General features: G+C 45.3%; 1 protein-coding gene across 5 annotated transcripts; it reads left to right on the top strand.

The window, feature by feature from the left end:
- The first annotated feature begins 1,437 nt into the window (after positions 1–1,437).
- SLC17A4 (solute carrier family 17 member 4) lies at positions 1,438–22,759 on the top strand. Of its 5 annotated transcripts, XM_044388667.3 has the most exons (13): positions 1,456–1,531; positions 3,209–3,357; positions 8,156–8,276; positions 13,487–13,692; positions 14,291–14,524; positions 14,612–14,699; positions 14,862–14,948; positions 16,901–17,019; positions 17,143–17,304; positions 19,444–19,576; positions 19,659–19,806; positions 20,651–20,741; positions 21,717–22,759. In XM_044388667.3, exons 2-13 carry the CDS (start codon positions 3,283–3,285, stop codon positions 21,849–21,851), a joined length of 1,599 nt encoding a protein of 532 aa, XP_044244602.2. In that variant the 5' UTR covers positions 1,456–1,531; positions 3,209–3,282; the 3' UTR covers positions 21,852–22,759. The 5 variants fall into 5 exon arrangements, with proteins under 5 accessions (XP_044244600.2, XP_044244602.2, XP_057160921.1 ...); XM_044388665.3 differs by lacking the exon at positions 3,209–3,357 and having other exon boundaries at positions 1,438–1,531; positions 8,153–8,276; XM_044388668.3 differs by lacking the exon at positions 3,209–3,357 and having other exon boundaries at positions 1,473–1,531.
- The last annotated feature ends 121 nt before the right edge of the window (positions 22,760–22,880 follow it).

Raw genomic sequence — 22,880 nt, 5'->3', positions numbered from 1 at the left:
GGAAGGCAAAGGGAAAGTGGATGGAACAGAAGTCAGCAAGCAGCATGGCCAAGTCTTGAAGTCTGGAAGCACATTAAAGAGATGGAATTTGGTCCATTTTGTCCTAATTTTACTGAGAAGGCTTTGGAAGACTTTAAACCAGTAAGCGATGCATTTACATACTTACAGATTTATGTAAGTTACAATATACGTATTTACATTTTCAATATTCTGCCTGCCGTGTGGAGATGAACTGAAAGAGAGGGGTGAAATGGTGGGGCCAGGTGAGAGTCTGTTTTATTTACCCCAGCGACAGGTGATTGCATTAGGAATGGAGGAAATGAAAAGCAATGGGATTTGGGAAAAGGTCTGAAGGCAGAGCTGATAGGACATGCTGATGGGACACTCGCCGAGGGAAAGAGCAGACTTATTGAGGGAAGACTCCAAGGTTTAGGGCAAGATGAACTGGTGAAATAGTGATGCCATCAGCCAAGATTGGGAGTCTGGGGCAGGGGTGGAGGTGGAGGGGGTTCAGGCCTTCTTGCGGTCATGTGAAGACTGAGATACCCACTGGATACCCAAGGAGAAATGAGTGCGGCTGAAGAGCTGAAGTTCTGGCTCATGAAGGGGTCCGAGCAAGGGCAGGTAAAGAAAGGAGACCATGTGGGTTCACCTTGGGAGTGAGTTTGAACTGGGAGGAAATTCAAGGCCACAGTCCTGGACACACCAACATGAGAAGTTAAAGAAAACATAAGGACCCGCTAAAAGGATTCAGGAGGACCCAGTAAGGCATGAGGAAAATTGAGCCTGAATCATGGGTGACAATCCAGTGAAACAGTCCAGGGAAGGAATGAGTGATGAAAGCTAGTAGGCTTAACACATAAAGTCTTGGGACTGGCCGCTGGATTTACCAGAATGGAGGTCAGTGATGGCTTTGCCAAGAGCTTTCTTGTCTTGAGTGGGGCAGGGGGACAGAGTACAGTATGTGTGAGTCTTCTGAAATGTTCTGCCATAAAAGGGAGCAGAATCACAGGCTGTGACTGTTCCCAGAAAGCTCAGTGGTCTTTGCGCCAACAGCTATAATCAGTAAACCACAAGTCACTTGAGTCAACCAAAACGGGTGTTACGTCTCCACTCTGTGGAGAGCCTAGTTCTACTAAACAGTCCTGATGGAGACAGGACTCAAAAGGGACAGGACATACCCCATGCTAATGAGGAACATAATGAACAGCACTGCAAACAGAGGCTATGGGGTGCCAGGACCCTATAAGCAGGAATACTGATCCTGGCTGGAAGATTAGGGAAGATGGAAGTGACCTCAGCTGGCCTTGAAGCCTGAGGAAGACCTAATGAGCTTGGTCTACTTGTCAATTAATAAAAGTTAAAAATTAAACCATTCACCCCAAACAATCTTCCCATTGGGTAACATAAAGGCTAAAGGTTTTGAGGTAATCATTTACCTCCTCAGGATGTAGGGCAATGTAGAAAATCTTGAAAAGCTTAAAGGTATTTATTGGAAAGGAGCGAGGACCCCGCACTCTAACTCCCACAGGTTAGCCTTCTCTCTTTCCCCCTAATTCTGCTTTTGAGATGATGGGAGTGGGCCTTTCCCCCATTTGTTGCTCTGGGGTGGATGTTGTGGGGTGGGGAAGAGAACTCCTCTTTCCCATGATAATTCTGAAAAGTAAGAGAGGATAACATCTTATCCTAAAAGAAACAAGAGTTCCAGAACTCCAGAGAATAAAACTTCAGGGAATCAATTCATCCAAAATAGTTGCCGAGACAGAGAGTCTGAATTATCTGAAGCATGTGGAAGTGAACCAGCAATTTTAAACTATGCTTTTAAGGGTTAATATCACCCAAATATTGGGACCAGACTAGATACCTTCAGCTTAAGATTGATATATTGGGCTTATTTTTGTGGGATGCGTTAATAATAACAATAGCAATAATAATAATTTAAAAAAAACACTGACTACATCTGTGGTGAGACAGTAAACGTAAAAACTGACTTTTGGCAAAGGAAGATTTTTATCAGGGCTAAAAGATTAATAAGTTAATCAAAACAGATGAGACCTCTCCAGTGAATTTATGCAAATGGAATTCCACGGCTTTGGGCAGTAGTTATTAGGTGAAGAGTCTGGGGCAGAGGACTCTGATTTTGGCGCTAAGAATACGAGCCACAAGCCGCTTCTTGTATGGAGGAAATGTTCCGTGCTGAGACCAGATATAAAAACACGTGAGCTCCTAATAGCCCATCACGGGGCCTTAAAAGCCTCACTCCACAGTGAACTAGTGAAGAGCAGATGAGCAAGACAAGGGTTCATGCAAAGAATAAACACAGAATCAGTCTTGGCCATGGACTCGGACAGTAAGCTGATAGAATGACTCATTCAGTACCTCGGCAGGTTGGTCCTCATTTTCTTAGTCTGTACGTAAATAGATAAAAAGGATGACTTTCCAATTTATATTTCTCCCTGGGCGCCCTGTCTCAAGCTACAGATTCACAGGCACAATGTGTCCTGGGCTGTCTTCCCTTCTGGGTCTAACAGGCATCTCAAACCCAACAGCGCAGAGTGAAACTCTTCTTTTTCTTCTGGAAACATGCTTCCCTCCCACTCACTTTCCCATCTCTATGGCGCATAACACCATTTACTCATTGGTACAAGCCATAAATCTAGAAGTCTCCAGTGATCTTCCCCGTTCTCTCCTCCCCTAGCCACCTCATTAGCGATTCTTCTTGACTTTCACTCTAAAACAGATCCCCAGTCCAGTCTTTTGCACCATGACCAGCCTCCCCCATACATCAGCTCTTGCCTAGGTGACCACAACAGCCTCTTCCTGACTCTCTTGGTTCCCAGCCTTGCCCCATAGAGACCATGCATCACCACCCAGCAGCCAGGTGAATCCAGTCCCCTTACCCGGCCTGTGGGACCCCACATGGTATGGCTGCTGACCACCACTTTGGTCTCCTTTCCCATATCAACCTTCTCACTCACTCTGTACTGGCACTGGACAAACCTGCTGGCTCCTTTGCCAGGAAGGCTTTTGCTCAGAGCTCCTTTCTTCTCATCATTCCCAATTTAGCTCAAATAGATCTTTCCCAAAGAACCAGGTAAAGCAACTGCCCTCTTCTTGCTAGTTACCTAGTGGCCATCACTGTGACTCTCATTTTCTCCACAGCAAATGTCATTCTCGTGTTTTCCTTTTCATATTGTACCTCTCCCAGAGGCCTCGCTGGAGTTGACGAGGCAGTGGGAGTTGGCAGTGGAGGATGAAGGTAGGACAAATCCGACATAGGGCATGGGATCCAGCCGTGGACAGTATGTGAGACATCACTGCTGGTTACCAGACAAGCCGGCATATGCTTCTGTCATAGTAAGTATAGACAGGGGGCAATTTAAAGAGAACTAAGCACTTGAGCCATAAATGCAAGAGAAAGAGCAAAGACGTCTGCCTTCGGCTCAGGTCATGATCCCAGTGTCCCGGGATGGAGCCCTGCGGGGGGCTCTGGGCTCATCGGGGAGTCTGCTTTTCCCTCTCCTGCTGCCCCTCCCCTCCATTCCTGCTCTCTCTGTCAAATAAATAAATAATTTTTTTTTTTTTAAAGAGGAAGAGCAGGGCGCCTGGGTGGCTCAGTCAGTTAAGCTTCTGCCTTCAGCTCAGGTCATGATCCCAGAGTCCTGGGATCGAGTCCTGCATCGGGCTCCTTGCTCAGTGGGGAGCCTGCTTCTCCCTCTCCCTCGGCGGCCCCTCCCCTACCTCCCGCATGTGCTCACTATCTTTGTCTCTCTCTCTCTCTCTCTCTCTCTCTCTCTCAAATAAATAAATAAAACCTTAAATAAATAAATAAATAAATAAAGTAGAGCTCCTGCCTAGATAGATAAAGGAGAATGAGAGCACACTTATTGAGATGAGCACTGAGTAACGGATTGAACTGTTGAATCACTACATTATACACCTGAAACTCCAATAACACTGTATGTTAATTATATTTTTAAAAAATAGAGCTGCTCTCTGTCTCCAGCTTGGACCTCGGTGGGGTTGGTGGTCACTTGGTTTGGCTTCTTGCTCCCTTTCTCTGTCAGCTCCTGCCCTCACCCCTCTCGCTGGCTGAGGCTTCTGATCCTTCTAGGCCGGGGTTAGGGAGGTGGAGGGGTGGCTGGGAAGAGGGGGAAGTGGCTCCTGACTGGGACTCTTGTGACCTGGCCCTGGCGCTCTGGGCTCGGGTGGACGTTCACGGCTCCATCCTTTAGAGACAGCTCCCCACGGGGGACACCCCACGGTCTCTCCCTTACTGTGCCCCTGTCAGCCGTCGGGCTTCCTACCGTCCCGCCGTCTCTTCTGGGGTCATGTCCCCTCTAGACCGTTCCGTTGGGTATGGCTGGAAGCTGGGTCCCTCCTGCGTCACCCGCATCTGGCTCAGAAGGAACCCGCCGCTCTGTCCGGCGTCTCCGCACCCGCCACGGGGGGGGGGGGGGCAGGGGCGTCACGGGGTCTCGGTGTGGCATGGGCCCTCTCTCCACTCTGCACAGCCTCGTGCCCGCGGATTCTCAGGCCGGTGTCACGCGCCAGCCCCTTCTCTCTCTCACACACAGGCGCGCACACAAGCCTCCAGGGGACAGACGTCAAGCTGTCTGGGTGAGCCCCTCCTTGCAAGCGGCCCCTGGTGTGTGACTTAGAGTGCAGAGCAGCGCCCTCCCCCTCTTCCCGAAGGCAGGGTGAAGAAGTGCCAGGCCAGACCGGCAGCTCTCTCTAAAACAATTCTCTCAGGGTCTTCATCTCAGTCGGGTCGTGCCCTGGCAGTGGGTTCAACAGCCCTCTTCTCAAGTCCTGGAGGGTGGTCTCCTACCTCTTTGGGCCGGAGGCAACACTTACTGTTTTCCTCTCGAAATAGTCTGGGGGCTGCCACGCTAAGGAGGAAGTGCCATTTTAACATCCAGTTACACACACATGTACACACACACATGTACACAGATGCACATAAGGCCCCAGACATTGTGACCACAGGTATTTTTTTCTGTTGTTGTTTTAAATGCATTTTTTGAAAGATTTTGTTTATTTAGTTAATAGAGAGAGAGAGAGAGAGAGCGAGCACACAAGCAGGGGGAAGAGTAGAGGGAGAGGGAGAAGCAGGCTCCCCGCTAAGCAGGGAGCCCGATGTGGGGCTTGATCCCAAGACCCTGAGATCACGACCTGAGCTGAAGGCAGACGCTTCACCAAGTGAGCCACCCAGGCGCCCCGTGTATCTTAATTTTAAAACCAGTGCTAAGGACAATGTACAGGAGAGCTGTCATTGTCTCAATGTTGTGATTTTTCTTTTCATAATTTTCTACTCACTTATAAACATGTAAATTACATAATGTTGTGTGTATATAATGTTTCACTTATTTTATTACCTTGGCACTCACTGTTCTATAACTTCCTATTTTCTTTTTTTGTAAGTTTTTGTTTTAATTCCAGTTAGTTACCATACAGTGTAATACGAGTTTCAAGGGTACAATATGGTGATTCAGCACTTCCACACATCACCCGGTGCTCATCTGAGCAAGTGTCCTCCTGCATCCCTGTCACCTGGTTTCCCCCACCCTCCACCGTCCTCCCCTCTGGTAACCATCAGTGTGTTCTCTGTAGTAAAGAATCTGTTTCTTTCTCTCTCTTTTCCTTTGCTTGTCTGTTTTGTTTCTTAAGTTCCACATACGAATGAAATCATATGGTCTTTGTCTTTCTCTAACTTATTTCACTCAGCATTATATTCTCTAGCTCCATCCATGTTGCAAATGCAAGATTTCCTTCTTTTTTATGGCTGAGTAATATTCCATTATATATATATTATATATAATATATATATATCACCTCTACTTTACCCATTCATCAATTGATGGACACTGGGCTGCTTCCATATCTTGGCTGTTGTAAATGTTGCTCTAAACATCGGGCTGCATGTATCCCTTTGAATTTACAACTTGCTTTTTTCACTTAATATGTTCTTTAAATCTTTAATACTTATATAGATTTTATTAGTTCTTTCTGATGTATAGTATTCCAAAAATATATGTACTTTAACTATTCAAACATTAATGACCATTAGTTAGCTGTTAATTTTTCACTTTTACCAATAGCACTACAAGGACTGTCCTGGGACATGCTCTTGTGTGGCTGTTAGATTATTCCCTGGTGGACACCTGAGGCAGCAATACCAAGTGGAAAGATGCCCTGACTCCCACAAACAACAGCTTGGTTCCCCACACTTTTGCCTAAACTAGGGATAAGTCTTTCAAATATTTATGGAAGGGGACAGGTAAGAAATAAGATCTTCTTCCTCTAATGTTCATGTCTTTGAGAGTAAGGCAGGGTGCGTTATGCCATGTCTGTTCTTCATCTGTCATTCTACTGGTGGTTACATACTTTCACCCACTTTCTTATACTTTGTCTTTTTTTAAATTATCTTGAAGTTTAAAAAGACATTGCTCCCTTATCTGGTATCATACTGTAATTACTTTCTACCCCCCTCCACCAATGACCTCTTACGGCATGTATCATTACAGATAAGGTTCATGCTTTTTGTATCCTGCTGGGTTCTTATGATATGTCTAGGTATCACTTTAACTTCATTTCTCTGGCTTCAGACTCATTGTGATTCCTGAATCCGAGAAATCTTGTTTCATCTATTCCGGAAAAGCCCTAACCGTTATTTCTTAAAGCATTGCCTCTCCGCAATCCTGTTCATTTTCTTTCCCCAGAAGTCTTATTCAACATATACCAGACATTTTAACTCTATTTTCCAAGTCCCGTAACTTTGCTACCATACATCATTATCTCCCTTAGCTTTAAATCTGTATAATATACTTATTCTGTTCAGTATTCTGTATAATTATTCTGTATATCTTATCCTGTAGAAATGACTTTATTCTGTATAATTCTGTTCTACCTTCTATTTCACTAATTCAGTCATTAGCTTATTGTCTAATGACTAATGACTTCGTTTCTAATTTCAATGCCTAAATTTGTTTTTTGTATTTCAAGTAGTGTCTTTCTTAAATATGCCCGTTCTTTTGGGTATCTTCTTACGTTTTAGTCTGTCCTTTATTTCTTCAATTATTTTAAGCATGCTTATATAAGGCATTTATCAGTTTATCCGACCCTTGGAAGTTCGCAGCAATTTGACCCTGCGATGTGTTTCGTCTGAGGACTTCCTTGGAAGGTTGCTTCTGTGAGTGCTTCTAATTTTGGATCTGGAAGTCACAGTCAGCGGGGCTTCATCAGTAATTCTATGTGATCCGCATTAAGGAAATTGGCCTGGGCCCAGTTCTTAGTTCAGTTTTTCAGCCGACAGAGTTCTCAGACAATGAAAACAGTATGAATTGCGACCCCAACTCCTCATGACATAGCTACGGATTTTCGGAATTTTAAGAGGCTCTTTCTTTTCAAACCACAGCTCAGGACGATGTAAGCTATCGCTGTCTCACTGTTGCAATGGACAAAGCCTCTCTAATTCAGTTTCGAACCCCTTTGAGGGTTCCGGCTCTGTCTCAGGATCTCCATTATAATCGCCTTGCTGGCAGAGGTCTAAGGCTTCCTCCCTCATCCCAGGGACCTAGATCTCAAGACCCTGCATCACTGAAATTGACGTCTGCTCCCCACCACAGTCCCAGGGTCACTGAAGAATTAGCTCATGCCGCAAACTTTTCATTACATCCACAGGGGTATCTCTTACTATCTTTGGAGCTATGTGTTTAAAAAGATGTTTGCCATATTTTATCTGGTGTATCTAGATGTTTATAACAGGCAGTTTTCCACGTAATTTAAGAAACTGGAATCTTCCGGATGAAATTTCAAAGAAGACTGTCAAGTTTTAACATGCAGTTGATACATATATCAGTTGAGAGACAAAGGAATACAGAACTGGAAAGAATATTACAATCCATTAAGGCGATCCAGGACAGATCCTTCATTTCAGAGAAGCAGAAACTAAGACCCAGGGTAACTGTGACCCTCCCAGGGCCACACAATTGGCTAGTGAGAGAGTCTGGGCAACAAATCAGGTCTCCTGAACACCAAACTAGCACTTTTCCCACCAAATGTCTCCTCCTAATTCATAGAAGTGGGCAGTGTCACGTGTGATATAGGACACTTGTCGCCCTGTATTTCCTTTTGCATTCTTTTATTTCAGTAGGTGAACGCCAGTCCCTGGGAGAAAAGAACCAAAATGTCTACTAGAGCAGAAGCCAAGAGAGTGGCTGCTATTTCCAGTGATGGTAATTTAAACACGGCTCACGCGCAAACCTCCAGGAAAGGTAAAATCATGTACTGGCTATGGATAAAAGTGGTATCTATGTCACCTCGACTTCCCTTTCGGCGGTATACAGCACGGTGCTCCCACCAACTGCCAAGGGCTCTATATAGCTATAAAGCCTTTTTTATGGAGAATTATTTCACTTCTTGCGAGAAACCTTGAAGGGATATAGGACAGGTAGGTATCAAGACATTATTTATAGATGAATGAAAAAATTCAGAGCAGATGCTAAGTAGAAAATAGGGAAACCGGTCTTGGGTTTTCTGATTCTAAGTCCAGGAGCATCCGATTAGATTTCTCTGTTCACACAGATCCAGCCCTGCCTCAGACAGAGCAGGCTTTTCCTCTCCACCGTGTCATAAAAGTCACTTCTCCTCCTCCACGTTGTCTATATCGCAACTTGGTGCTTTTCTGTAACATGTCCTAAGAAAACCTATTGAACACCTTATTTTCCTCTAAACTCTTAATGGTTCATAAGTACGTGATTCATTAATTTGCTTATGGAAATAGGCTTTTCATAAGATAACACCTTTGAACAATAAAGCACTGACCAAGGTGGGTGCTTTCCAATCCTCAACATATCAGCCAGTGTGTCTGCTGGGAAGTGAGCGTGTCTCAAGGACGAGAGGATTCTCCTACTCTTACTCATCAAAGGAGAAATAAGGAGATGTGCATTCGAATACTCCGTCTACAGTTAACTAGAAACCGTTTGACCTGGAATGAATACTATCCCAGTGCCTCAGCTTTCTCATCTGGAAAGTAGGAGAGCCTGACTCTTGTATCTCTAAGACCTGACCCGTGTCCAAGTAGTTAAGAATCTATTAGCCAAATTCTCCTATCCTCTCTCTCTCAAAATCAGTAATATAAAGAGCTCATATATAAAAATTTTCCACGTTTGCAATCCTGATTTTGCCATTTATGAGCTGTGTGACCTTAGGGAAGTTACTTACACTTTGTGTGTCTCGGTTTCCTTATTCATAAAAATGAGATAATAATAGTGCCCACTCACAGCATGTCCATGAGAACTGAATTAGTTACAATATGTAAATCACTTAGAACAATGCCTGGCACACAGTAAACACTACATAAACTTCAGCTAGGATTACCACCTCTCACACAGTCTCCCCTCCTCAGCCCCCTTTCTGGCAGTGGTGGGACTCATATGTGGTCTTTCTGGTTTCTTCTACCATCTTCTAGGGCACCCACTGCCCATGCTGCTTAGTCCCCTAATGACACCCCAGGAGCTACGGCAGTCCCCATGTAACCCATCTGACCTGTCATTACAAATGGCATCATGCTAATAATAATCCTGGGACGAGATTTAGCCAAATCTCGTCCCACCTGATAAGACAGAACCCCAACTACTCACAGGCCCACCTGGTTATTTTGTTGAGTCTCCAAGTACTTGCCACAGTGCTTATGCATAAACCCTGCTGGCTTCATCCATTCGTGGCCAACATCAATTTTCACTCATCTTCTCTCTCTGCCCCACACTTGCTGGGTGTTCCTGGGTCCTCTGTCTCACACCCTCGGGACACTGCTGGGGCTTTTCCTCGGTCCCCGTGTAGCAAAAAGGTACTGACGTCTTTGCTCAGTATGACTGCGCTTCTAAGAGACTCACAGAACCAAATCCAGGTATTTTGTGGGACACATGAAATGCCCCTCCCCCATTACATGGCATATCCCGTCACCTGGCCACGTAATAGAGTTGCTGATGCTCCTGTACCCCTAGAGACCTGGGGGGAAAGGTGGACCTTGAGGTTCTGCCAGAAGTCAGTGGTTTCTGTCTATCAGGCTCAGTTAAGGGTCCATGGGGCAGAGTGGGGACAGACACCACATTGACCTTCCTATCCCCTTATCTCCCAGAGGCCTGTGAGCTTCTGCCCGGGTTCAATCAGAAAAACAGAAGGTACTCTAGATATTTCAAGAAAAAGAGGCTTAATATAAGGGACTGGAAGATCCCACAGACTTCGGAAGTAAACTCAATCATGAAGAAAATTGCAATGAAAGATATATACGAAGGCTGATTCTTTGACAGCGGGTGCCCTTCACAGCAATAAAATAATTCCTGACGCGGGTGGATCAGGCGGAGAGATTAAGCACAAGTGATCGTGGGGACAAAGGAGACAGAAGCATTTCAAATGTGTAAGGTATTAATCACCGGGAAGCAGATAATGTCCATGATTTCTATGGAAATAACATTCATAAATTTGAATTAAGAAAAATTGTGCACGTCAAAAACACACGTAAGTGAAGAAAGTTATCAAAAAGTTAACCCTTTTTAAAACAAACCAATTATGTCTTGGTGGTTTCACTAGAAAAATTCGGTGAGATTCTACTGGGCAGAAAATGTCTCTGTATCCATGCCTTTCTATGCCTACCCACCTTAAGGAGATGGAAGGTCGTTCCTCACTCATGTGCAGACCGTGCGTGGGACTTCTTCCAGAGCACAGCACGGAAAGGGGTCAAACAAGAGTAACCTCACAGTGGAGAAACCTGACAAATACTGCCTCAAGCTGTTGTTGAGGGACATTCTACAAAATACCCGACTGGTACTCTTCAAAATTGTCAAGGTCATTAGCAACAGAGAAAGTCTGAGAAACTGTCTTAGCCTTAAGTATCCCAAGGAGACACGACAATTAAATGTACTGTGCTATCCTGAGTCGGGTTCTGGAACAGAAAAGAGACATCAGGTAAAAACTAAGAAGTCTGAATACAGTGTGGGCTTAGCTAATAATCCTACATCCCAGTAAGTTCATCAATTGTGACGAACGTACATAGTAACAGAAGATGCTCCTAACAGGGGAAAGTGGGTGTGAAGTGGACAGGAACTCAGTAATTCAGGGGCGCCTGGGTGGCTCAGTTGGTTGAGTGACTGCCTTCGGCTCAGGTCATGATCCTAGGGTCCTGGGATCGAGTCCTGCCTCAGGCTCCCTGCTCAGCGGACAGCCTGCTTCTCCCTCTTCCCCACTTGTGCTCTCTCTTGCTATCTCTGTCTCTCTCAAATAAATTATTAAAATCATAAAAAAAGGAACCCCATAATTCTGGAAGTCCAAAACTGTTCTAACATAAAAAAGTATATTAAGAAAAAAGAAAATGAGAGGCACCTGGGTGTCTCAGTGGGTTAAGCCTCTGATTCTTGGTTTCAGCTCAGGTCATTATTTCAGGGTCATGAGATCGAGCCCCTCATCTGGCTCTGAGCTCAGGAGACAGTCTGCTTGAGATTCTTGGTCTCCCTCTTCCCCTCCTGCCCTCTCTCTGAAATAAATAAATAAATCTTAAAAAAGAAAAAAAGAAAGTGACTACATACCTAAAATACTTCAGGTTGTAGATTGAGATGGAAAGCCTAAAATCTTTCTTTACAAAGCTAGCATGTCAAAAATTACATGCACACACATACTCAGAATAATATTCACCCAAATTCAATTATATATGCTAATGTAAAATTCTGGCCAAAATATTAGCAAAATAAATCATGTGTTTTCATTACAAAAGCCTATTAAGAAGAGCACAGATATTAACGATAATTATAATGAACTTACATAAACGTAGTCAATTCTCACCACAGCATCTTGAGGTAGGCTCTATTATTTTTTTTCAAGATTTTATTTATTTGAGAGCGAGAGAGAGCGAGCAAGAGCAGAGAGGGAGAAGCAGACTCCCACTGAGCAGAGAGCCTGATGCGGGGCTTGATCTCAGGACCCTGAGATCATGACCTGAGTGGAAGGCAGATGCTTAACCGACTGAGCCACCCAGGCGCCCTGAGGTAGGCTCTATTATTGACCCCATTTTACAGGTGGAATACTGAGGCTGCAGATAGCTCAGTAATTTGCCCAAGAATACACAGCTGTAAATAGAGCAGATCCAGGTGTCTGACTCTATGATTCAAATACATTTCATTAAACTCATGCATTCACATCAAAATAAGAAACAGGAATAGGATAGCTTCGTACAGTAAAAGCGCAAGTCCCACCATTGTGGGGAACATGCCCAGTAAATTCAGATATGGCAGGGGTGCCCGCTCTCACCACTCCTATCTAACACTGTTTATGAACTGCCAGTGAATAATTTACCCAAGAAGATGAAATGTTACAAATGACAAAAATAATCATGTATTGTTTCCCACTGTTAGTACTTAACACATGTGTGGGTTTGGCTTTCTGTTCTAAACCCAGAGGAAGGAAACATGAAAATAATAGGGAGAGGACCAGTTATAGAAACAATAAAAAATCTCTTAAGAAACTTGTGTGGGACTTAACTGATGAGAACTGACTCTAAGATTCCAGCTCGGACCAGAGGAAAAGATGCGAATCCACAGGGAGCCACCCCTGTTCTCAGCTAGAAGGCCGCTCTCCGCGGGGCAATCCCTCGCCGTGTCATCTGCCATAGCTAAATGATGCTGATCAAAACTCCGATGTAAATTCGTGTGGATGGGGGAGGGGACAGTCTCAACTGAATGCCCCCAGAGTTAAACTGAAGGTGGGGGTCTGTGCTGGCATGTCACCACACGACAGGAGACAGCGCTGGCCAGGAAACAGGGCACCCACAGGCCTTGAGGACAAGATCATAAATTACACCTCTGGAATTTCTCCGGAGGGACAATCAATCGATCCTTCTAGCTGTTACCAAACTAATGCACCTGGACTCGAGTCCAGGGATAACCCCAGGCCCCTCACAGATCACTGGCAAGTTTCATGCGAGCCCAGATTACAGTATCCAGATGAAGTTGAAATGGCTTCTGGAGTCTAACCTAGCCGACCTTTTGAGTCTCGTCTCCTCCCAGCCCCTAACCTGTTCATCTGTGCGTTCTGTTAACAGGGTGGGGCCCTTAGGAGTCATTCCCAACGATCCCTCTCTCTTACTACCCATATCCCACACACCACTGCCTCCAGCCAGTTCTCTGGCCAATTTCACCTCTTTCCAGTCCATTCTTATGAGCTCACCCCAGAGCCCTGCCTCGAAAACCTTCCTAACACTCTTTCTGGCCAGTTCCACACTTTCTTCAAGTCTCTGCTCAAGTAATGATTCCGAGGAGGTTACGGAGCCCCTCACCCCCTGGGGGACAGGTGTCCACCAGCCACCTGCAGAGCAACACCTGCCCTGTCTCTATTTCTCCTCCCCACACACACTGCAGTCTTCTCCCTCTTCCAGACTTAGGAAAGGGGGAAGAAAAGCACCATGATGATGACTCTCTGTGTCCCTTCATCTCAGGCTTTTGTTCGGTCCGACACGGGCTAGCCGTCATTCTGCATCTCTGCAATTTCTCAATTAACTCCCACAAGATGAGCCTGAGCATCGCCATGCCCGCGATGGTCAATGACACAGCCTGGCCCAGCCCGCTCAATGCCACCGCGGGAAGGCCCTCCGCCGGTTCCCAGGACGGCTGGAACGAAACCCTACAGCAACTGGAGGCAGTGGTAAGTTTCATGAGACTCCAGAGTCTTTCTCTGACTCAGATGGTTTGACCTGAAGGGCTATTTATGAAGCGTCTACTATGTCCAGTGGACTATACTACACGGGCACATAATACGTAGCTAAGGAGAGTCCATCTCTACTCTGCTTAGTTCGAGGAGTGGAAGCACTCCTAGAAGTAGGATGTAGGAAACCACTTTCATCTTCAGTGGACATACATTCCTACCCTACGAGGATGAAAATCACAAAATAAGTTTCACAGATGTTTACTTTTACTTTCTTCCTTCACGTATTTTTAAAGTCACCTTACCGATAACGCTTTCTTCTTTATAGCCTTTCTTTCTTTACGGGATCTCTTATATTTTAATGGGTCAGTGAATTGTGTAACCAGGGAAACTGTGTAAAAGGAAAGAGTATGTTGGGCATATGTTTGGGTTTTGGGTTTTTTTTTTTTTTAATGAAATTGGTAGACTGGAGGAACTGGAGAGAAGTAGAAGGAGAGAGAACCGCCAGTTATTTTATTTTTCGCCTCCCAAGTTCACATGATAAAAACTGTCAACTCTCTGGCCAAAGATAAACAGTGAGATTCTCTTTGACCCCTAGGCTCCTATGTATGACTGGAGTCCTGAAATCCAGGGGATCATTCTCAGCTCTATCAACTATGGCTCATTCTTGGCTCCAATCCCTACCGGCTACATAGTTGGAATATTTGGAGCCAAGTACTTGGTGGGTGTCAGCCTGCTTCTTTCCTCAATCCTGGCCCTCTTGGTTCCACTGGCAGCTGATGCAGGAGCGGTCTCGCTCATCGTCCTTCGGATTGCTCAAGGCATCGCCCAGGTACCAAGAAGCTTTCTAAGTGTAAGTGGAATATTGGTTCCAAAAATGACCTCAGATAGCCAAGAATGGAACTTTTTTTTTTTCCAGGTTATGGTATTAACAAGCGAGTATTCAATTTGGGTCAAATGGGCTCCCCCACTAGAAAAGAATCAACTCATCAACACTGCTTTATCAGGTAATCGATACCCTAAATTGTCAGCTTGGGTGCGCTGTCCCAGAGTACTCTGCAATGGCCTCGCAACACAAGCAAGACCTTATCCTCCAACTACCCTGTCTCCCTGCTCGAAAGCACGACCCTGACTCTCTCACCCAAAACACCCTCATGTCTCCTGTTTAGGGGAATTGACGGGATCCTTCGTTACTTTGCTCATCGGTGGTTTCCTCTGCCAGACCAAAGGGTGGCCTTCTATCTTCTATATCTTTGGTGAGTTTGGGCTTCTCAAATCTCAGGATTTTGTGTTGTGACAGAGGATGCTGGGCATGATTTTCGTGATCCAAGTCATCTATGGTTAACCAAACTCTAATACATGTGAGTATTTCTATAACTATATAACTAAAATTGATAACGTTCAGAGCTAAGCATGTGGTGAATCTTGCAAAATGACATTTAAATCTCAGGAGCCTGGATGCATAGCTAGAATGACCTAATGACTTCAAAGGCATCATAACATTCCGTCCTGCTTCTAAACTGAACACGCAACTAGCCCCAGAGGGATTTCTTTCCTAAGATGTTGAAAATGGTACCTAGGGGGGATGATACTTTTTGTTATGCTTATTTAATTCATTTTTAAAAATTCTATTATTACAATCAGATAATTGTAAGACTGTGACCTAATTGTAAAATGCTGATTGGCGCAGAAACCTGCAAGACAGGGCAGATGGTGTGAGGCTCAAGAGTGGACGTAACGCATTAAGAAATGCTGCAGAAGGTCCCAAAGACACACGGAGTGTTCCAGAGGCAACGTTCTCCTACTTCACAATTCTGCCTTTACCCAAAATAAAGATTTTATTTATTTGACAGAGAGAGACAGCCAGTGAGAGAGGGAACACAAACAGGGGGAGTGGAAGAGGAAGAAGCAGGCTCCCAGCGGGGGAGGGAGCCCAATGCAGTGCTCGATCCCAGGACTCTGGGATCACGTCCTGGGCCGAAGGCAGACGATTAATGACTGAGCCACCCAGGCACCCCTGTGTTTGAGTTTTAAAACATTCTCTGAAGTCCCATCTGCAACTTGTGTGATCCAGTAAGACCAGTGAGCACCACTCGTGCTTCCGTTAGAGGGTAATGCTCTTATACCAAGAGTTCCTGTAACATCAAGTCAATATATTCACTAGAAAAAATTGTGTGAAGATGGGTTACTTTAGCATGGTGACCTGCAAAGGCTTTGTCAAAAGGCAGGTTACGGAAATTACTCAAGCAATGCGAGAGGCTTACTCTGCTCATGGTTTCCAGAAAGGTAAGCTACAAATGTGTATGTACAAGGAAGGAACTCAGTACAACATTTGTGGACATCCTCCAGCCGCCATCTCCAACAGCGGTAATTTTCGTGTCTATTCCTCCCTACTTGATTTTAAGTTCCTTGATGGCAAAATTCCATCTTTGTATTCTTATACTCTCAAAATCTCACAAATGCCTGGTGTAGGGTAGTTCTATACTCTATGATAGCTCTTCACACTCTATTTGTGAAGGAGTGTGTAAAGGACAAGCTACCTAGTAAAAAGAGCTATTAAGATTAGGGCACGTGTGGTGATGAGCGCTGGGTGTTATACGCAACTGATGAGTCATTGAATACTGCTACATCAAAAACTAACGAGGTATTATATGTTGGCTAACTGAACCTAACAAAAAAGTATTGGGGAAATTGGTGATGCTTATATAAAATCTATAGATTAAATAATATTTTCATTAAAAAAATAAATAAAATTGGGACGCCTGGGTGGCTCAGTCGGTTAAGCAACTGCCTTCGGCTCAGGTCGCGATCCCAGGGTCCTGGGATGGAGTCCCACATCTGCTCCTCCCCCTGCTTGTGCTGTCCCTCTGACAAATAAAATCTTTAAAATAAATAAATAAATAAATAAATAAATAAATAAAATCTACACTCTGCTTAAGAAAAAAAAAAGATTTCTTAAGATCCTAAAAAAGAAAATTTTAAGATGAATTTTATTTCCGCTCAATACTGGTAACACTGGGCTGTCCGACGGTGTCACATGTGCACACAAGGGGTGGAGAAGCACCGTCCGCCAATGATGGCGCCACAGCACAGATACAGGTAGGAGTGGAATACTGGGGTCAGTCACTCTGTCAACCACAGGCATCATCTCAGTGCAGAGTCAAGCAGAGAGAACACCCATCAAGGGCTAATGGGATCCTCTTCCTAGGTGGAATTGGCTGTGCCTGTTCTTTTCTCTGGTTTCCTCTTGTTTATGATGACCCCACAAATCATCCGTTTATCAGCACTGGTGAGAAGGAATATATCGTGTGCTCACTGGCTCAGCAGGTGCGTTTGATGAACTTCCCTACCATTTCCCTATGTTTGTCCCGGTGTCTCAGGGGTGAAGAGGGCCTTAGAGCAAAGCTCTTGTCTTCTGATGGAGGGGTATTGATATTTGCTTTCTTCTAGGACTCTTCGCCAGGCTGGTCCCTTCCCATCAAGGCTATGATGAAATCCCTACCACTTTGGGGCATTTTAGTCTTTTATTTCACTGAATTCTGGATTATTAGTATTTTGATGGCATACATGCCGACATACATCAACTCTGTACTTAAAGCTAACCTCAGAGATGTAAGTATAGAGAAAGCCCATTCTGTTCTTCTGCTGAAACACCTCATTACATAATCTTCTGTCTCACGGCCACAAACTCGGGCGTATAGGCCCAGGAACTTCGTGTAGGAAATGCAACCTGGTTGCGTGAATTCTCAATCATCTCACTGTGACCTACTGCTTATTGGGGAAAACTGGGATGGTTTTAGGTAAGCTTGATGTTCACACAATGTCATATTTCTTAAGGGACTGATGCAAGTTGTGTTCAGTCCAATCAGCTGTTGCAAACAAGATAGTGTGCTGGCAACATAAAAAATACAGTGTTAACAAAACAAACTCTGCCTTAGAGAGGACTTGACGGGAGCATTAACAACACCTGCTGAAAACAAAAGCTTATCACTAGGACATAAAGTCCCAAATAGGACTCCTACCAAAAACTTGCAGATAACGGTCTCCTAAGACATTTGTTATTCAAGTGTGACGCATACAGAGAAAAGTGCACGTATGTGTACAGCTCTCTTTTTACCAAATGGACAGGTGTCCTAACAGGTGGACAGGAGCCTTTAAATTCCTACAAGATGGACGTCTTCAAAGTGGCAAGGAGTACATCAGATTTCAGAGCCTATTAGCGGCAGTTCACAAGGTTATTGAGTCACTGCTACATTCTGGTGTTTTGGACTCAAAAAGCAGTGCTCTCATGTTAACTGGGCTCCTCTGGTGAAAACGGTGCTAACTGGCCAACAGAGAACTGACTTTCGGAGCAGAGGGCAGAGTCCAGGGTGCACACGTGCAAGCAGGCTGGAGGTATTGAGGTCAGAAAGCCCCAGGGTGGAATGACCATGGGTCTTCACAAAAGAGGAGGGCCGGAAGCAGGCAACAAAACCGGAACCTCAGATGAGGCCATCAGGGGCAGGAGGTCCAGACAGACATCCCTGAGGCCAGCTGTTGGGAATGGTTTGTCTCTGGTGAGAGGCCAAGTGGGATCCCCATCTCAGAGACCAAGGCCGAGGAGAAGGAGGATGGGGGAAGGACTGGAGAGGCCAGTGGAGACCAGTCAGTTGAGACCAGGCTTTCTCAGCTTGGAAAGTCAAGAGGCCTCAACTCCTGTTGGTCTCAGGGTGGTTTCTCCCTAAGTCACAAAACCTTGGTGGCTTCAGTTTACTCATCCATAATATGAACAGCTGGGACACGGTGACAGTTAAAGCCTTTCCATTTGGGAGGTTATACACGACATTTCTTTCCTTGCATTTTTTTTAATAGCACCGTAATACAGAGGCTGAGCTAATCAAAACAGGGTACAACATTTTAAAAACTATATCCAAAGATAGGAGTGAAAAATCTTCCTCCCGCTCCCATCCCATCTGCCCTGTTCTCCCAGCCCAGCCACAGATCACTCTGTTTTATTCATTTCTTTTATATTCTTCTTCTGCTTCCTTATGAGGACGCAGGCATACATGAGTGTATCTTCTTATTTTGTCAATTTTTTTTACACAAAACATTATGTGTTGTGTATGCTGTTATTCTTTGTGCATTACACCACGGTGATCTTTTCATATAGTCCACAGGAACCTTGGTGAGACATCTGGGTTGTTTCCAACCTCTGAGCAACAAACCTTGCTCGTCTGCCACACACCTGTGCAACTATTTCTGCATGTCTGAGTTCAGGGTAAATGCAATATAGACTTTCTATCTATTGCCAAATTGCTCTCCATAGGGCACTGATAATATTTGCAAGTACCCAGTTTCCCACAGCCTGCCTTAGATCTGGTCAAAAAACTGTTGGATTTCTGCAGATTTTTGCCAGTTTGATCCATGAAGAGATAGTTCTTTTCACTATGAGGTTGGACACCTTTTAATATTTTTAGGAGCCCCTATTTTCCTTTTTCTGTAAATTTTTCCTATCCTTTGCTTATCTTTCTACTGGGTTTTGTTATTTTTAAAAATCTATTTCCAAGTGACCTTTACATATAAAGAGAACATTAGTCTTTTTTTTCCAATTGAACTATATGCATATTTTCTCTCAGGCACCAAAACTGTGTTGGCTGATCCCAGTACCTTGAAATTTGTATCCAAGGAGACGTGTATATAGAGAGAAGCTATACACGTAGACAAGCCCCCCAAGGGTCAATGTGTGTCATGTGTGTTATCTCTGGTCCTCAGAGTGGAATCCTGTCGGCCCTGCTGTTAGCTGTTGCCTTTATCAGCAGTATCCTTGGAGGTCTACTGGCGGATTTTCTTCACTCCAGGAAAATCTTCAGACTCGTTACCATCAGGAAACTCTCCACCGCCATCGGTAAGGACACAGGTGGATGCTGGGGCGGTGCGGGAAGCTCAGGGTGGTTTTTATTCACTCTGCGTCTGTCCTCCTGCGGCAGGGGTTCTTATCCCATCTGTGGTCCTCGTGTCCCTGCACTGGGTCCGGTCCAGCGTCAGCACCAGTATGGGCTTGTGGGCACTGTCTTCCAGCGCCACCACCTTCTGCCAGATAGGAGCGCTGGTGAACTTCTTGGATATTGCTCCTCGGTAGGGACCCCTTGGCCACATCCACACAGAAACTCAGCTCAGGTCCCGCAGCCCTAAACTCGCTCTGATGGCCCAGTTCCACGTGGCTGATCTGTGCCTGCTGCTGGTCACAGGAAATGCCGGCACCAGCCCTACAGCCACATAACTACTGGAAGGGACCCAAAGCCAGGCCACCACCTGCACTGTTTTCCAGGTGAAAACGGCGAGGCCAATGGCCACACTCACAGCTCCACTGGGGACAGGCGGGGACTCACAGCCATATCTCTGTCGGGGAAGGCAGCAGTCACACGGGGTTGCACTGAAGGACCCGTAAAACCCTACAGGGCCGGCTCACATGAAGCTTTACTAAAGGTAAAGCTTGACTAACGGAGAGCAAGAGAAACACTCACCGCTTACAGACGTAGTGTCAAGGAGGCCTGGGACTTCCCATGTAGCTCCCAGGATCCTTTCCCGGTCAGCAGAACATACTTGAGCTTCAGATAACCAACTGCCATGACACCTGGAAGACGCCCTGGCCTCAGGGGAACCAACGTCTCATCCAGTGAGGGGTCTTTTTTACCCAAAGACAAGGCTGCAAGATCGGGCTCCATAGCAGAAACTAAGAGAACGTACCAACGAGATGCAAACCACCCATCTGTACATTTTGTATAAACGAGGTTGACAAGTTAGTACAGGTGACGCTTGGGAGTCTCAGACCCTCACCCGGGATGACGCTAATCACTAGTCAGCATTTCATTCAGGCTGGGCCAAGGGTCGGCACTGGGCACCCCAGAGACAAGCACAGAGTTACAAGGAAGCTGAGGTGAACGGTTTGCTTACACTGGAATATTCTCTCCTGCCTCAGGTACACCGGCTTTCTCAGGGGACTATCGCAAGTCTTTGCTTACGTATCGGGAGCCATTTCTTCCACTGTCGCTGGATATTTAATCAGTCAGGTGAGGTCAAACACTGATGAAAATACTCATGAAAGGAACCTATACAGTCACTCAGGAGAAGTCAGACTGGAGATACTTTTGTTCCTTCCCCAACGGGGCTCAAAGCTCAAGAGTCCTGAGCCCCTCGGACCCCCACCCCCCCAGGCTCAGCTCCCGCAGGACAATTACCACAGGTTTAGGGTGTGGAGCGATGAGGAGAGCTCAGTTTTATGAGTTTATGCTTTAAGAGTTTTTATTTATTTGTTTGTTTATTTTGCTTTAAGAGTTTTTAGAAGGTAAGTTTTTCATGCTAATCATCAAATTTCTAGCAGTATTCATGGCATTTCTTGCAAAGTATAGAGGGGCCAACCATTCTGGTTTGCATATGATTGAGGGGTTTCCCTTCTAGTCGCTGACTAATACTGTCAGGAAAAGGCTTTTAATAAGGAAATCCTTAAACTGAATTTGTTTCCCTTGTCATCCCTTCATACATCCACTCGTTAATTCACCCTTAGCATGTGTCATGCAATGTTTAAGTGAATAAAACAAACAAAAGTCCCTGCCTGGTGAAGCTTATATTGTAGGAAGGGAACTGATGGAAATCTAATGATTTCATATGTACATATCCATCATATCATATACGGAATACTGAACGGCGGCACAGTGTGAAGAGGAGAGGAGAAGCAGGCATGTAGGAGGGGGTGGGATTTCAATTTTAAATAGGGTGGCCTTGGAAGGACTCACTGGAAATGTAACATTTAAGTAAGGACTGGACGCAAACAAGGGAGTGAGACAAATGGCTATTGGGAAGAGGACTGTTCCGGCAGAGGGAAAGGCCAGGGCCCAGGAAATGACCTGCATATTCCAGGAACAACCAGGAAGGCCACAGAGACCGGAGCAGAGTGGGCTGGTGAGCTGGACAAGCGCCAGGACCTTTCTGAATAGGAGGGGCAAGAGCCAAGAGACCATTAACACTTTGTAATTTCCTGCTTCCAGGATTCAGAGTTTGGCTGGAGAAATGTCTTCTTGATTTCTGTTTCCATTAACGTGTCAGGCCTGGTCTTCTACCTCATCTTCGGCCAAGCAAACGTCCAGGACTGGGCTACAGAGCAGATGTTCACTCAGTTCTGAGCAAACCGGATGCCTCAGAGCCGAATGCTTAGCCTTTCATCATTTGCCCTTACGGATGTTCCCCCTTGGCACCTGCTTGACCAGTTACCCATTCAATTTGCATTGACTTTGTCTCCAGTATCTTCTCAGAGAGCTTGGCTGTGTAATACTGAAGGTTCTGCCTGCAGAGGTTGCAGTGGTGGGTGGGGGTTGGGGAAGGCCAGCTATTTAACTGTGAGCTCTGGAAAGCATATGTGTGTCTGAACTTCAAAGTGTTCTCCACTCTGCCCACTATTATTGTGACTTCATAAGAAATACATATTTGGTCTCTGCTCCCCCACTTTCGGGAAGAGAGCTCCAGAATTTCAGATTAGTGAAATCTCAGATTTCTTGAGTGGTAGAGATGACAGGAGCACCTTTTGTCATAATATTTGGACTCGGTCCCTGGTTCCCGACACAGAAGCTTCTAAGACCCTCAGATTTTCTGGAGTGATGAGAGTGTCTTGGGTATTCTATTGAGATGACTGGTGGCTGGGGGCCACCCATAGCTTCTGGAGGCCACTGAAGCTGCCCACAGCTTCAGGATGGGGGCCGGTTTCCAGGAAGACCGAGGCATGATTAGATGTTTGGAACTTCCAGCTCCACCATCCCACCTCCAGGGAGGGGAGAGGGGCTGGAGATTGAGTTATTCATCAATTGTCATTTACTCAATCACACCTATCCAATAAAGCCTCTAATAAAAAATTGAAACGATGGGGTTCCAAGAGGTTCTAGCTTGGTGAGCACAGGGAGGTGCTGGGACAGTGGTGACCCAGAGAGGGCAGGAAAGCTCTGTGTCCCTTCCCACATTCCTTGCCCTGGGCATCTTTCCCTTTTGGCTGTTCCTAAGTTGTATCCTTTATAATAAAGCAGTAGTAATAGTAAGCAAACTGTTTTCCTGAGTTCTGTGAATCATTCTAGCAAATTATCAAATGGGGAGGGGGTCATGGGAACCCACAACTTTGTAGCTCAGTCCAACAGAAGCATGGGTACATTGGATACCCATTAATT

The sequence above is a fragment of the Ursus arctos genome, unplaced genomic scaffold, assembly GCF_023065955.2.
Source record: "Ursus arctos isolate Adak ecotype North America unplaced genomic scaffold, UrsArc2.0 scaffold_31, whole genome shotgun sequence".
NCBI classification, from domain to species: Eukaryota; Metazoa; Chordata; class Mammalia; order Carnivora; family Ursidae; genus Ursus; species Ursus arctos.
This window is presented reverse-complemented; position numbering and strand designations above follow the sequence as displayed.